The sequence below is a fragment of the Neovison vison genome, chromosome 9 (genome assembly GCF_020171115.1).
Source record: "Neovison vison isolate M4711 chromosome 9, ASM_NN_V1, whole genome shotgun sequence".
NCBI classification, from domain to species: Eukaryota; Metazoa; Chordata; class Mammalia; order Carnivora; family Mustelidae; genus Neogale; species Neogale vison.
This window is the reverse complement of record NC_058099.1, coordinates 36,021,380-36,036,529: the sequence shown is the minus strand read 5'-3', so window position 1 is coordinate 36,036,529 and position 15,150 is coordinate 36,021,380. Positions and strand designations below refer to the sequence as shown.

Sequence of the window (15,150 nt, the reverse complement as noted above, 5' to 3'; positions counted from 1 at the left end):
ATTTTCTATGGGCTAGTTCGAAAAACTTATCTTTTTTTTTTTTAAAAGATTTTATTTATTTATTTGACAGAGAGAAATCACAAGTAGGCAGAGAGGCAGGCAGAGAGAGAAAGAGGGAAGCAGGCTCCCTGCCGAGCAGAGAGCCCAATGCGGGGCTCGATCCCAGGACTCTGAGATCATGACCTGAGCCGAAGACAGCGGCTTAACCCACTGAGCCACCCAGGCGCCCCCGAAAAACTTATCTTTTAACCTTCCAGAACATTGGGGTATCTTCTCAGAGAGCATTTCCACAGGCTGGCTCCAAAGAGGGTCATAAAACTGTTTCAGATATTTTGACCTGCGTCCTGCTACCCACCTTTACAGATACCCATAATGGAGCCTGACTACACTGCAATCTGTTAACCACAGATGAGAAATTTGTAAGAGTGAAGCTTATACTCAGAACTCAAGATTCAAAACCTCTTTTTAAAAAAAAAAGATTTTATTTATTTATTTGAGAGAGCACAAGCAGGGGGAGGGACAGAAGGGAGGGAGAAGCTGACTCCCCACTGAGTACAGAGCCCAAGAAGGGGCTCCATCCCAGGACTCTGGGATTATGACCCAAGCCAAAGGCAGACCCTTAACCGACTGAGCCACTCAGGTGCCCCAAGATTCAAAAACTCTTACAAAAACACAGCTCCGGGCCCTGTACGACAGGAATCAGCAAACGTCTCATATAAAAACAAGCAACAGTCAGGATTTGCCCACCACAATAGAAAAGAAAAAAAACACAAGTAAGAGGTAAGTAAGAAATAACTTCAATGCAGACTGCTAAATTATTTGTTGAATGAATTAAGGATCTGTCAGTGTGTTAAACCTCGTTTAGTATCCTAAGCAAGATCAGTTTCTGCCATATCTCTTCCTTCTAAGAAGTCTCTGACATCTTCTCTCAGGCTTCTCTTCATAGCTGCTTCTGCTAACAGCACAGAGGTTTAAGATATGGTATTCCATACATACATTGTTTTATGCTCATTTCACCTGACAGCTAAAGTCAAACACTCAGGAGTTTCACAGGCAACTAAGAGCAGAATATCAGGATAATAAAATTCTTTTTCTCTTTGCTCTTATAATGCCAAAGTGAATTATTTTGAAGTTTACTATAACAGTGATCATGGAGAATTTTTATTCATGTGCAATTCTCAGGACATAAAATCTAACTCACCCTCAGTTGGATGTGAGTTCTGCCCTAAACTACCACACTCTCACCTGGCTCTCCTTATGACCCAGAGTATACTTTGCAAGATAGGATATAATATAGTTTACAAGATAGGATATACTGGTGGCCATAGAGCAAAAAGATGCTAACTCACCCAGAGACCATTTCTGCAGTGCATCATCAACACGGCTGGCTGTGGCTAATCAACTGAGTCAGCCAATCAGCTGTAGACTAATATACAAGTGTGTGTGTGCTTTTTGAGGGGCCTGTTGATACTTGAAGGAAGGCAGGGAAAGAGGAAAATAAAATGAATGTATGGGGTGCCTGGGTGGCTTAGTCAGTTAGGCATCTGCCTTCAGCTCAGGTCATGATCCCTGAGTCCTGATCAGGCTCCCTGTTCGGGGCGGGGGGTGGGGGGTGGGCGCTGCTTTTCCCTCCCCACTCCCCTTGCTTGTGCACTCTCTCTCTCTCAAATAAATAAATAAAATCTTTTTTTAAAAGATTTTATTTATTCACTTGACAGAATCACAAGGAGGCAGAGAAAGAAAAGAGGAAGCAGGCTCCCTGCTGATAAGAGCCCGATGCGGGGCTTGATTCCAGGACCCTGAGATCATGACCTGAGCCAAAGGCAGAGGCTTAATCCACTGAGTCACCCCAGGCGCCCCAATAAAATCTTTTTTTAAAAAATGAATGTATGCTTGTAAAAATAGTAAGATCTTTGATTATATTTTATAACAACTCCTTTTACTTTAGTATTCTAGTCTCATATTACAGACATCATTATCTTCTCTGTAGGCAGTGAATTGCTATCCCAATTTTACAACAAAAAAATCTAGAAGGCTAAATTTTTCCCAGCGTCACACAGAAAATTATCTAACTACAGGTAAAAGCTAGAACTCTCTATATTTCAGAAGTACTTTCAAACTTTGCCCCCAGTTATGCTGGCCCCACCTTTAAGACATTATTCTGAGAAAGCTCAACAGTTGTTTTGTGGTTAGGCTGGGTACTAGCCCCATGGTACTAATCATTAAATCCTATTTTGCAGGCAAATGGGCAGTGGGGTCAGTTGGCCTCTTCCTAAACTCAGCCCTCACCCAGCCCAGGCCTACTCAGTGCACAACATGTCTTCCAGGATTTTGCCTTTGAAGGTCTCCGCACCCTCATGGTGGCCTACCGAGAAGTGGATAATGCCTTCTACCAGGCCTGGAGCAAGAAGCACAGTGAAGCCTGCCTGTCTTTGGAAAATCGGGAAGATAAAATATCAGATGTCTACAGAGAGATGGAAAAAGACTTGATGGTTAGTGTGAAGAAGCCAGGGACAGATTGGGGGCAGCACTGGGAGTGGCAGTCAGCAGACTGAGCAAGGTCTCTAAGAGTGGCTTCCAGCAAATCAATAGGTTCAGGGGCTCTGGATACAGGATACTGGAATCCAGGCTGACTCAGAATGTCCTGGATCTTCGAAATCAACAAATAATGAGGGGGGTGAGGAGATGGAATGCACTATTTGTAAATTGTATCCCAAAGCTACTCACAGAAGCTAAGTAATCTGGGAGAGATGAGGATCTGAATAATGCATAGATTAGATAATCCAGAACTAACTGAAGAAAATATTCACTCATTCATTCTACATATTTACTAAGCGCCTCCTATGTGCCAGGAATGTTTTAAGCCCTGAGCATGTAGCAGCAGACAAAAACAGACAAAAATAACATATATAGATGTTAGATAATGAAGTGCTATGGGAGAAAATAAAGCCAGAGAGATAGCTAGGGAATATCAGCATACACATGTATGTTTTAGAGAGGGCAGAGTATAGTTACTATTTTATATAGGGTACTTTGAGCAGAAACCTGAAGAAGGTGGCGAGCCAAGCAGATCTCTGGGGGAATTAGCTTTCCAGACAGAGGGAATGGCATAAGTGAAAGCCCTGAAACAGGAGTAGGCCTAACTTGTTAGTTGAACAGCAAGTCAGTTAGTGGGGCTGATAAAGTATAAGTGAAGAGGAGAGAAAAAAGGACATGAGACAGAGAAGTAGTAGAGTGTCCTCATAAACCAGCATAAGTACTCACAATGAGATATGGAAAGCCATTGAAGAATTCAACCAAAGAAGTGATGTGATAGCTTAAAAAAAATTTATTTATTTGAGAGAGAGAGAGAGAATGAGTATGAGCAGGGGGAGGTGCAGAGGGAGAGGGACAAGCAGACTGCAGTGAGTGCAGAGCCAGATGTGGGGCTCAATTCGAGGACCCTGACATCACAACCTGAGTCAAAAAGAAAAAGTTTTTGACCAGACTGACACAGGCTGGCTCTGCTGAAAACAGAAATTTCTGATACCAGATGGGAAAACAGAGATCCCAGAGGTCATACATCTCCTTCCATCATCAGTTCAGTGGTTGGTATTTCTAGTCTGTCCTTCTGGAGGCCTAAAAGAAATCAGCCAATTGTTTGTCCGTCTGTCAGTTCCTCAGACTGAGTCCTGGTGCCCATCCCTCTGGTCAGCACTGGAAAGCTGGGAAGTGTACTCTGAAGCAAAAGAGCAGTGAAAATGTGTTGAGAAACAGATGGTTTAGAAGTAGCACACAGCTTCATGGTTGACTTGGATAAGTCTTTTCCCTCTTTGATCCCTGACATTCTGTGTCTCAATTTGATTTATGTGGTTGAAAAGCTGCATCTGTTGTGAGGCAGAAGGTGCTGAATTTTATAACATTTGGATCCTTATGTCGGGACAGAGCCAGCTTGCTAACGAGGATGATGAGGTGCCCGTTGAGTTGTTGGGTAGCACTAAATTGCTGTGACGTTCTCCCTCCTTCTCACTCACTGTTCTCTCTGTCCGAAGCTGTTAGGGGCCACAGCCATAGAAGACAAGCTCCAGGATGGTGTACCTGAGACAATCACCACCCTGAACAAAGCCAAAATTAAGATATGGGTCTTAACTGGAGATAAGCAAGGTAAAGGGGAGCTCCTCACTTCACCCGTTCTCTTCCCTGTCCACCTTAGCCATTTCTTTTGTTTTGCATTTTCTTTTTATCTTAGCCATTTATTTGACAAATACCTTATAGTCCAGGTCAAGTCCTTACAGGACACCTTCGCTCCTGGTTTTGTACACAGTTTTCTAAGAGTCTATTTTATGCTGGATGCTGTGTTAGGCAGTGAGGACACGGAGATGATTCAGTCAGACACGACCCCTGTCATTCAGGAACCCACAAGCTAAAAACTTTGGAATTACCTTGGAATATACCCTCTCTGTTGTCCCAAAGATTCATTGTCTCACCATGTCCCACCGAGGGTTCTGAAGATCCCCTTTTGACTGTGCCACCACCGTAGTTCGGCCTTTGTCCCCTTTGATTGTACATCTACAAAAAAAACTTCTGATCTCTGTCTCTTGTCCGTATTGATTTCAGTATAGCCTATATACAACCATCAGCTTGATCTTACTAAAATATACTACTTATAAATATGCTATTCCTCTGCTCAGATACCTTCAGAAACTCTATGTGGTAAAGTCAGACTCCACTGTACAGCCTTCAAAATCTTGTTAATCTGTTGCTACCTACATATACTTATCTCCATCCTGATGTGACCATTATTTTTAGTATGTCCCAAACAATCCAGTTCCTACTCTAGGGCCTCTGTTTGGGTTATTTCCCTGTTGAAATGGTTTTTTTTCCGACCCCTAAATAACTCTTACTCATCCTTCAAAGTCTTTTCCCAAGAAAGTTTCTATGACATTACAATCTCTCCTCTGAATTTTGATACCATTGCAGCGAGGGCTCAGGTTTAAATTTTTGTAAATTGTTTTCCATAGTATGAATTTATTCCAAATTCCAGGTTCTTGATGTAAAGACCACAACCGAAACAGTCCCCTATAAACTCTGGCATAAAAGCAGGCACAGGGAAATACATCCTGACTGTTTGGAAAAGTGGATGCAGACTGGAATTGTTTTAGGAAATAAGGGAAGACCCTGTTGGAAGGCTAAGCCAGAATGGTGCTGGCTTCGGCAGCACATATGTGAAAATTGGAATAAAATAGAGAAGGTTAGCATGGCCCCTGCACAAGAATGCCAGGCAAATTCATGAAGTGTCCTTGTTAAAAAATGAAAGAAAAAGAAAGACTAAGCCAGAATCATCCTAGTTATTGATAAGTAACTCACTAGTCTGTACTAGGCTGAGTATCTCCTGTGTGTTTGAATATGGTCTCCACTGACTCGTGAAAAATATACTTTGACTGCCTCCATGGCAAATGTGGACAAATGGGCTCTGCTGCCCACCATTAGTGCTTTTGTACGTATACACTTTTGTAAAGACCCTGTCCCAGCCAAAATGCGGCCAGTGTTCCCCCCTTCCCTGCAGAGACTGCTGTGAACATTGCCTATGCCTGTAACATATTTGAGGAAGAAATGGATGGGATATTCATCGTGGAAGGCAAGAATGATGAGACTGTTCGGCAAGAACTCAGGTACAGATGGGAGACCTGCCACAGCTCTTCACACTATGACTCCCACACTGTCAGAAGGAACAAAGAAGATACGGAGAAGTGGGGGCAAAAAACTAAAATACTTGAGATAATTTTGTGAAGAAGCTTTAGGGCTCAAGGAGTTGGAGAAGTGTGGTGTGTGGATGGTCAGGGACCTGAGACAATGGCAGTACTCAGGAGGCAGTCGAGTTTGGCTGGTGCTTCACAGAGGCTATGTACCTCCTTTGCCCACTTACATTCTGGGACACTTTCACTTTCCTAAGCTCTGGGGCTTTCAGTCAAACATTAACCACTACTCTTGGCTTTCAGGTTGGCAAGGAAAAAGATGAAACCTGAGTCTCTACTGGAATCAGACCCAGTAAACACCTACCTGAACACGAAGCCCCAAATGCCCTTCAGAATACCTGAGGAGGTGCCCAATGGCAACTATGGCTTGATCATCAATGGCTACAGTCTGGTGGGCAACGCAGAGCTACAACTCTATTCTCTTCTCCCAAGGAATTTTTTTCTAGGTCCAGCCTGCTTCAGGGAAATTTTAAGACCCCTTCTCTATTTCATGAGTCACCTTTTCCCCCTTTCTTCTGGTGCTCTTTCCCAACAGACACCTTCCCCTATCTTTCTATAGGCAGGAATAATGAGGAAAGAGAAGCCAAGGACATGTTCCTTCCTTATCCAAATTCTTTACGACTGATGTGGCTTATCAGTTAGAGGAAGTGGGGAGCAAAGAGAACCAGGTCCTCTAAAAAGTCGTTTGGCCTTTATAGCCTAGTTAACTGATTTGACCCAGTGAGAAAGGCTGACCAGTTTCTCATTGGAGGCTGGGTCAGATGTGAGGATGCCTAAAAGTGACTTGGGGACTTAGCCTCCCTTGGGAGTGGAGATGCCTGACCTTTGTAGTATAGGAGAGTATGGCTATGGGGAAGGGCCTAGGAAGATCTTGTTCTGAGAGCCTTTTTGGGCAACCTGAAATGTGGGTGTGTCCTGGTACTGCAGGCCTATGCTCTAGAAGGGAACCTGGAGTTGGAACTGCTGCGAACAGTGTGCATGTGCAAGGGAGTGATCTGCTGCCGGATGACACCCCTTCAGAAGGCCCAGGTGGTAGAGCTGATGAAGAGGTACAAGGAGGTGGTGACACTGGCCATCGGGGATGGGGCCAATGACGTCAGCATGATCAAAGGCATGTGAGGGACGGGGGACCATAACCTCCAACCAAGGGCTTGCACTTTCCTTCCTCCATGGGCAAAAACCAACCTGAGTGGCACTGTGTTTTGGATTCACACTCCTGCATATTATATATATTGTACATTTATAATGTTTTGCAACTTCATTCATGCTCCTCTATACCTGCATTCCCACTTATTTACACATGCATACATCAGTCCATATGCAGACATGCACACATTCAACTTCATGCACTTAACACACGTATACACAAATATGCCTGGCTTCCATAAGACATATGCATATATTCACAGAATAGGCCACGGAACTACCATACCATCTTTCCAAGGTGGCATCAAAGCCTACAGAAAGAACCCCTGGGCACGAGTCATAGTCTGTTCCTTTTTTGAAAGCTGTATGCCTGAGCAATGTTAAGCAGAAGACAAGACTGCTCAACCAGGGCATTAGCTATGAGGCACAATGTAGGGATCTCTTCTTCCCTGAGGCAGTGTTCATTAGAACTTGTCCTGACTCACCTGGCTGGAGGAGAATAGCAGACTTACTGATGCTTTAAATCAATAGAAGCAAATGGCTGAAACTTGTTTTAATTTCAACTGAGTGTTGTTAGCTTCCAGCAACTTGTGGTTCTGTCAGATATGGACAACATCTAGAGGTCCTCTAGCCCAACCACTCTCCCCATCCAGGAAACACTAGCAGACATTCTAGCCGTGTCTTTAATACCAGGAAGTGTTCTTGATAGCTTCCTCGCTTTCTAGAATTCTCTGGTTTTTAGGGCCTTAGAAATTTCAACTATTCCATTAAGCAATGCAATAGGTATATACCAGAAGATGAGTGAATTTACCCTACACTACAACAGACTAATTAAAACTTTTAGGAACTTTGGTCTTATTTTCCATCAAGTGTAATCCTTGTTTTATCTAGAAAAATTCATGTTAGGCCTCTGAAGAACTTACTTTTCACTAACAAAGTAGGTACATCATTTATTTCCTCCTAACAGGTGGATTTTAGCTCTAGATAAACATTGGTAATTAAATATTGTATTAGATTGACATCCATCCTGCATCTTTAATTGATGTAAGTGGCTTCGAGAGATAACAGGAAATTTTTACCTCAGCATCTGGACAGCAGGAAAGACCCTAGATGGCTATAGTAGGTACAAAGACCATCTAGGAGAGCTTTCTAGTACTAGCCATGCCAGGCATTCCTGAGTGTTTTCCAATGTAAAATAAGGTGTTTATACAACACGATCTCAGCCTTTCTTTTACACTTCCCAACCTGGGAACCCAGCAGACGAGCTTTGTGGTTGAGAAGCTTATGGGATTTCTTTGCAGCTGCCCACATTGGGATTGGCATCACTGGCCAGGAGGGAATGCAGGCCATGCTCAACAGTGACTACGCCATCTCCCAGTTCTGCTATCTTCAGCGTCTACTCTTGGTCCATGGCCGATGGTCCTACAATCGCATGTGCAAGTTTCTCAGCTACTTCTTTTACAAAAACTTTGCCTTCACCCTGATGCACTTCTGGTATGCCTTCTTCAGCGGGTTCTCTGCACAGGTAGGAGATCTGGTGACATTCCCCACTCTGGTCAGCTGGGTCTTTTCTACTCACCCCCACTTCAGCCATCTCAGACCCCTTTTCTTTTCTAGAGACCAATGTATGACATATTGCCATCCATCCATAAAGCTTCTCACATGGGGGCACTTGGGTTGCTCATTCAGTTAAGCATGAAGGTCCTCAACCATGCTGATCCCATCTAACCTTACATTTAACCTTAGATTTCCAAACCCTAACTTTTCTGGCTTGGCTTTGACTTGGACTTGATTCCTATCTCCAAAACTCTCCCATAAGATATTTTCACCTTTTACCTGACATGGAGACCTAGTTTCCAAACATAGATAGTATGTGGAAATTCTTGGATCTGGTAGTTTTTTTAGTATCCAAAGCAATCTTTATGGAACAGACTAAGCCTCAAGGGGCCTCTGAGTCTTGCCAGGCAGGTTAGTTATGGTGTTCACCTGTAGCCCAATTTCATAACACAGCTTCCCTTACTTCTGCCTCCCCACCCCGACACCCCTTCTCTGTGCCCCAAACATATACTGTTGTTGCTCTAATGAATTAATTCCACATTTGAGTATAAAATCTCCCCCACAGTAATGGAGAGAAGTAGGACCTGGATTTTTATATTCTAAGAGGAATCCTTTTTCCTATGAGAAGTTTTTCAGGGTTCTCACATTCCTAAGAAAAACAAGCTCAGGAATTATTATCTTGGGAAATCCCTACTACCTTTGTTGCCTTGGGCTCTGGGGGAAACAGATTGTTCAGCAGAAAGTAATAGACTTGTATACCCCCAATTGTTTAACAAAGTCATTCTAGTTTGCAAGAGGTGTATTCATATGTGTGTGTTTTGCTGACCTCTTGTGGCTAGTAAAGGAGCCCTCTCTGGGCCCCAAGGATGGAGCACCCAGCTAGGAAAGGGTTACTGAGTCTATTCTACTTAAAAAGTAGAATACTGTTAAAAAGTACCCAGTGTTGTAGAAGCTACTGAATGTCATAAATCAGATTAAAGAGCCCAGAGGCTTACACGCCTGAAAGTTCAGGGGTACAGCTAGCATTCCCTAGCAGACACTCTGGATCTTTTCTGTGCACGGAGGGGCAGTGCAGGTCATGGTAGGGTTGTTCCAAATCAACCTTGTAGGGTTGGCCACAAACAAACTTGATGTGGCCTTGCCCCAGCCTGGGACACAGAGTTCTGACTTCTGTAGGACCAAACAGAGATGGGGGTCAGCCTTCTCTGTCAGATTTCTGAAATCCAAATCCTGCCCTAGGTTAGTGTAGTGGTGGGTAGGTGGACCAGAAGGGACTCTTGAACCTGGGAGGTGGAGCTGGGACTTTGGAAAACAGAGGAATCTAAGAAATCTCCTTGGTATTCTCTTAGACAGTTTATGATACCTGGTTTATCACTTTCTACAACCTGGTCTACACCTCCCTCCCTGTCCTGAGCTTGAGTCTGTTTGACCAGGTAAGACCAGCGGCAAACCTCTTAGTCAGGACTAAAGCCCTTGGGCCCTTGAGGAGTATTCCCAAGAGTGGGAAGGACAAGAGCTGAGTTCTACAAAGTCAGTTGTAAATGGAATAATTTCTAGAGCAAGGAAGGGAGCTTATCACCTGGAGAGGTATCATGGGATAAAGTAAAGAATATTCCTCCACAGAGAATAATCATCAGTTTTAGAAATCCAAGTTTTCCTGTGTCAATTTTATTTTTGTAGAGAGAAACATAGTAATTGTGCTTTATAGTAAATTGAGTGTGTATAAAAGGTAGTGAAAGGAAATAGAGTTATTAGGGCAAGACTAGGTAAAACACGGAGCTTCAAGAAGTGAGAGATACAGAAAGGACGAATATCCAACTTTTGTAGCAACATGGACGGGACTGGAAGAGATTATGCTGAGTGAAATCAGTCAAGCAGAGAGAGTCAATTATCATATGGTTTCACTCATTTGTGGAGCATAACCAATAGCATGGAGGACAAGGGGCGTTAGAGAGGAGTAGGGAATTTGGGTAAATTGGAAGGGGAGGTGAACCATGAGAGACTATGGACTCTGAAAAACAGTCTGAGGGGTTTGAAGTGGCGGGGGGTGGGAGGTTGGGGTACCAGGTGGTGGGTATTATAGAGGGCACAGCTTGCATGGAGCACTGGGTGTGGTGTAAAAATAATGATTTTTACAAAAAATCTGTTTTTCTGAAAAACTGTTTTTCTGAAAATAAATAAATTGGGAAAAAAAAAAAAGAAGTGAGAGATACAGAGATAAAGTACAACTTACATACAGAGATAAAGTAAGCCAATTCAGGGTGATCTAGTGAGAGTCCTGAAGGCCAAGCATGGGAATGTGAGTATGATACTTTGAATCCTAAGGAGTCAGCCTAGGGGATATCATCTGTCCCTGTCAGAAATTTCCTGGGCATTGGGGGGTCCTAGTATCACACCTCTATTTCCTCTTCCGTCCCAACTTCCTGTCTTGGGCACATTGAATAGAAAAGAAGCCTCCAAAGAGGAATAAAATAGCTGAAAGAAGACACCATGGCATCATGGTTTCCTGGTCTCCATCAGGGTAGGAAGTCAAATTCTCCACAAGGTAGCTGTTAGCCACAGAGCAACAAGAGGGATGAGTTGTGTCCCATGAAGCTTCAGTTGACTAATTCTAGGGATCCACAACCTCTCAAAAACAAGCTGCAAGCTTTGTTATCCAGAGTTTCTGGTTTAGGAGATGAAGATGATCCAATGGCATTCACACGGAGAATCCTGTCAGCTGATTTCACCATTTAGCTATGGAAATGGGAAGAGCATTACAGAACATGTATACCTCCATGTGACTAGCTGGTCCCCATTGGCTTCCCCCCTCTCTTTTTATTGGCTTTTGATGCAAAAATTACTCAACTAAAGGAACACTTAAAACTGGGGCCTCATGTACCAACTGCCCCCCATCCTAAGCTCCCATTCTCCCTTCCATCTACCCCCAACCCTAGTTACTCCCCATCTCCCCTCTCCTAACTGCTTCCAGGTCCTTACCACCACCTTGACCTTCTCCTAGCTTTCTTCCACCACCTAGATCCTTGCCTAGAGTGTAGGACTTCAGGAAGGGTCTATGGTCACTGCTCTGTTCTCTGGTTCCACTTCTCAAGTAATCCATGAGGAAGTTCCTAGGCAGGCTGTCAGCAGATGCAGTGAGGGAAGAAACTTCTACTCCAATGGAGATAGGTACTTCTATGGAGAGACCCTAAACTTTCCTCCTTACCCTCTGGTACTTCCAGGACGTGAATGAAACATGGAGTCTACGCTTCCCAGAGCTGTATGACCCAGGCCAGCACAACCTCTATTTCAACAAGAAGGAATTTGTGAAGTGTTTAGTGCGTGGGATCTATAGTTCCTTCGTGCTGTTCTTTATCCCTATGAGAACCATTCACAACTCAGTGCACAGTGATGGGAAAGAGATCTCTGACTACCAGTCCTTCTCCCTGCTAGTACAGACTGCCTTGCTCTGCGTGGTCACAGTGCAGGTGTGGCTGGGGAAGGGGTGGTAAAGGAGGATTGGGTGGGGAGCCTGGAAGAAAGGGAAAGAAGGAGGGAGGGAAAGTGGGAAGGGATATTCTCTACTATGGACTGGAGAAGGGAGGTGGCTGATATGTCCCAGGTTGTACAGTATTGCACATAAAAGAGTGTTTTTCAGATTGCTCTGGACACAACCTACTGGACGTTGATAAGCCACATCTTCACCTGGGGTAGCCTGGGTTTCTACTTTTGCATCTTATTCCTCCTGTACAGTGATGGCTTGTGCCTAATGTTCCCCAATGTCTTCCAATTCCTAGGTAAGGCTATGCCCACTCAGTGTGTGGCAAGGAGGTGGAGGGTGGGGTTGGGAAGTGTGAACAAAGTATATTTGTTTAATAAATGTTCACTGACCAGGTATTACTATGTACTAGGCTTTGTGGATATAGATAGGAATAAGACATGGCCTCTGCCCCAGAAGGACTCAAAATCTAGCCAGGGGAATACTTCACCCTCTTAGATTTTCTAAGATATTTTCAAATTTCTTATCTAACTTAATCTTTGCAAGCATCCTATGAGGTAGAAATGGCAAGAATTATTAGCACCATTTTAGAGACTAAAGGTTTTTAAAAATTAAATTACTCAAATCTAGCTCTCCTGCTTCCCAGTCCAGTATCCTTTATACAGTATACCACTGTATACTGTATACTGCCTTATTATCTCCCATATTAATTTCCCTACCTTTCATTCTACTTTGATGGGAACAAAATACAGTGAGAGTGGATAATAGATGTAGCTGCCTCTCACCTCTCATCAAGCCACTCATTTTTCCTCTCCAAAAACCTGTATCCCATTTTTGTGTCCAGGCCAGTATTCCAGGATTCCTATAACCTGCCCCACTCTCTTGCCCTGCCCACCCTTTAGAGGGAGATGAAGGCATGTGAATTCACAGTGACTTTGGCTTTACAAAGGACCTCACTGTAATTCTTCTGCATTTATATTATTAGGAAACTTAATGGTCTCCAAACCAGTAAATTCCTTTTTTGAAATGGAGAGTTATCTAATTCTGGCTGACAGTCCCCTTCCTCTAGGCTCTGGTTCAGCCTCCCTCCTGCACCTCATTGTTTACAGGTGTGGCCAGGAACACTCTGAACCTGCCACAAATGTGGCTGATTATTATCCTCAGCGTGGTCCTCTGTATTTTGCCTGTGATTGGGTACCGATTTCTCAAACCATTGTTCTGGCCTGCCGACGTGGACAAGGTGAGTGGAACAAGGAATCTACCCAGATAGAATTCATGGTCCTGTCTGCCTTTGCCTCGGTGGATAAAAACCCTGTCCTCCATGCTCTGACTATAGATCATGAACAGAATTCATCTTTGGACAAGACATCCACTGCTACCCCCTACCCAGACCAAACTGAGACACACAAGGCCTCGACGTTCTGCCTATGCATTCTCCCACAAACAGGGCTTTGGGGCCCTCATCACTTCAGGCAAAACAATGAAGGACAAGGTATTCAAGAAAAACAGCTTTTCTTTTAAAAAGTAAAGGCCCATGGGGAAATCCCAAAGGAATCAGTCATTGATCTTCCTCCCTTGTATCCACACAAATTAATAAGGATGGATTAGAGCCCCAGGGAAACTAGCATAAACCTGCCATTCTGCTCTCACTCTAGGGGCTCAGCCTCTTCATTCCCTAGAAGGTTGTGGCCAGGTAAGGCAAGGAAAGGTAAAGAAAGGACCTCCAGATATCTGTCAGAGTTGCAGCGGTTCAAGAAAAAGTGACGTCAGGCTTCCCTTCCACCACCCCTTCCAAGTTTTAATCCAGACAAGCAACTATGGAAGTGGTGAGTGAAGAGGGGCAATGTAAGAAAGGGGAAAAAAATATATAGATATATATATAGATACATACATATATCTCCTAAGAATCTTACTTTGGGTCCTGTTTCCCATACCCAGAGCAACTGTAAACATTTCCAGGGCTCCACACAAGTATATCTCACCAGATACCTTTCTCAGGTTCATCTGGGGAATTCAGGGTAAGTCTTTTGCTGGCCCTGGGTCTCAAAAGGAGGAGGCAGCTATGAGAAGTTGGTCATAAAAAGCTGAAGGAGAGTTTCCGGACCAAAAAGAAAAAAAAAGCTGGGGGGGCGAGGAGCTGGTTCCTGCCTTGATAAGACAGCTCAAGATTTCGCCTTCTTCCCCTCTCTTTGACCCCTTTTATCCAAGAACTGACACCTTTTCAGGCTTTAGAACTGGGAGAAGGAGACTGCTGGGGATGTTTAAAAATCCTTTCTTGAGGGGGCATAAGCCACAATTGGTGAACATTTGTCTTCATTCCATAAAATTACTTTGAGAAGAAATTGTATGTACTCGGGAAATTGTTTCTGAGAAGTTTATGGAGTAATAAATTGCTTATTTTGGAGTGGAGAGATGTGTATGATCTGTTGGATCCCAGTGACAATAACATCCAAGCAGTATCATTGGCCCTACTGCCCTATCCACCCCTTTTCTCTCCTTCTGCAGTTCCATTTCACTTTTCTGTCCTTTGTTGCTAACCTCTATCTTGACCTCAATATGACCACATCCTTTGACCACGGAGCTTTATCCCCTTTACACACCTTAGTACTAGGTTGAGTGACTTCATCCAGACTTTATCAACAGAAAGAAGATTTTAAACGATCTTAGATCTTTCTTAGAACCAGATCCATTTATTAAACTGATTCTGAAATCCTTCATTTAGTTGAATCCTAGGAAATTCACACTCAATCCACCAACATGTATTAATCATTTTCCCCCAAAACGTCACTCAGGATGCTGCCACCATGATCCCAGTCACCCAAGGCAGTGATGGAAATCATTCCACACTCTTCCTCTAGTCTGATGTCTATTAATAGGTCATCAAGAAATGTAAACTCTGAGGTGCCAGGGTGGCTCAGTCGTTAAGCATCTGCCTTCAGCTCAGGTCATGATCCAGGATCCTGTGATCAAGCCCCATGTCAGGCTCCCCACTCAGTGGGAAGCCTGCTTCTCCCTCTCCCACTCACCTTGCTTGTGTTCCTTCTCTGGCTGTGTCTCTCTATGTCAAATAAATAAATAAAATCTTAAAAAAAAAAAAAAAAGAAATGTTAACTCTGCCTCTATTATGTCTTGTTTTCGGTTCCCTCCATCATTACTACTCTTGTTCAGACTTCGATCATCTTTCATCTGAATTATTGCATAAAATCTCCCAACTCACGTTCCTCATTTTCCCCT

The 15,150-nt window shown here is 43.6% G+C and overlaps 1 protein-coding gene and 1 non-coding gene across 2 annotated transcripts in view; both read left to right on the top strand.

Moving 5' to 3' along the window:
• Positions 1-14,372, top strand: part of LOC122916719 (phospholipid-transporting ATPase FetA-like) — a gene marked incomplete at its 5' end in the record, with an annotated part of 62,802 nt that extends 48,430 nt beyond the window's left edge. The window contains 11 exons of the mRNA XM_044264141.1: positions 2,328-2,492; positions 4,032-4,143; positions 5,546-5,651; positions 5,979-6,126; positions 6,663-6,846; positions 8,183-8,406; positions 9,788-9,871; positions 11,660-11,905; positions 12,076-12,214; positions 13,026-13,156; positions 13,253-14,372. Coding sequence (XP_044120076.1) covers positions 2,328-2,492; positions 4,032-4,143; positions 5,546-5,651; positions 5,979-6,126; positions 6,663-6,846; positions 8,183-8,406; positions 9,788-9,871; positions 11,660-11,905; positions 12,076-12,214; positions 13,026-13,156; positions 13,253-13,444 — 1,731 coding nt within the window. The remainder of the gene's footprint in view (positions 1-2,327; positions 2,493-4,031; positions 4,144-5,545; positions 5,652-5,978; positions 6,127-6,662; positions 6,847-8,182; positions 8,407-9,787; positions 9,872-11,659; positions 11,906-12,075; positions 12,215-13,025; positions 13,157-13,252) is intronic.
• On the top strand, positions 5,182-5,288 carry LOC122917876. The gene has a single exon (XR_006386503.1). It is a non-coding gene; the product is annotated as a U6 spliceosomal RNA (small nuclear RNA).
• Positions 14,373-15,150: the final 778 nt, after the last annotated feature.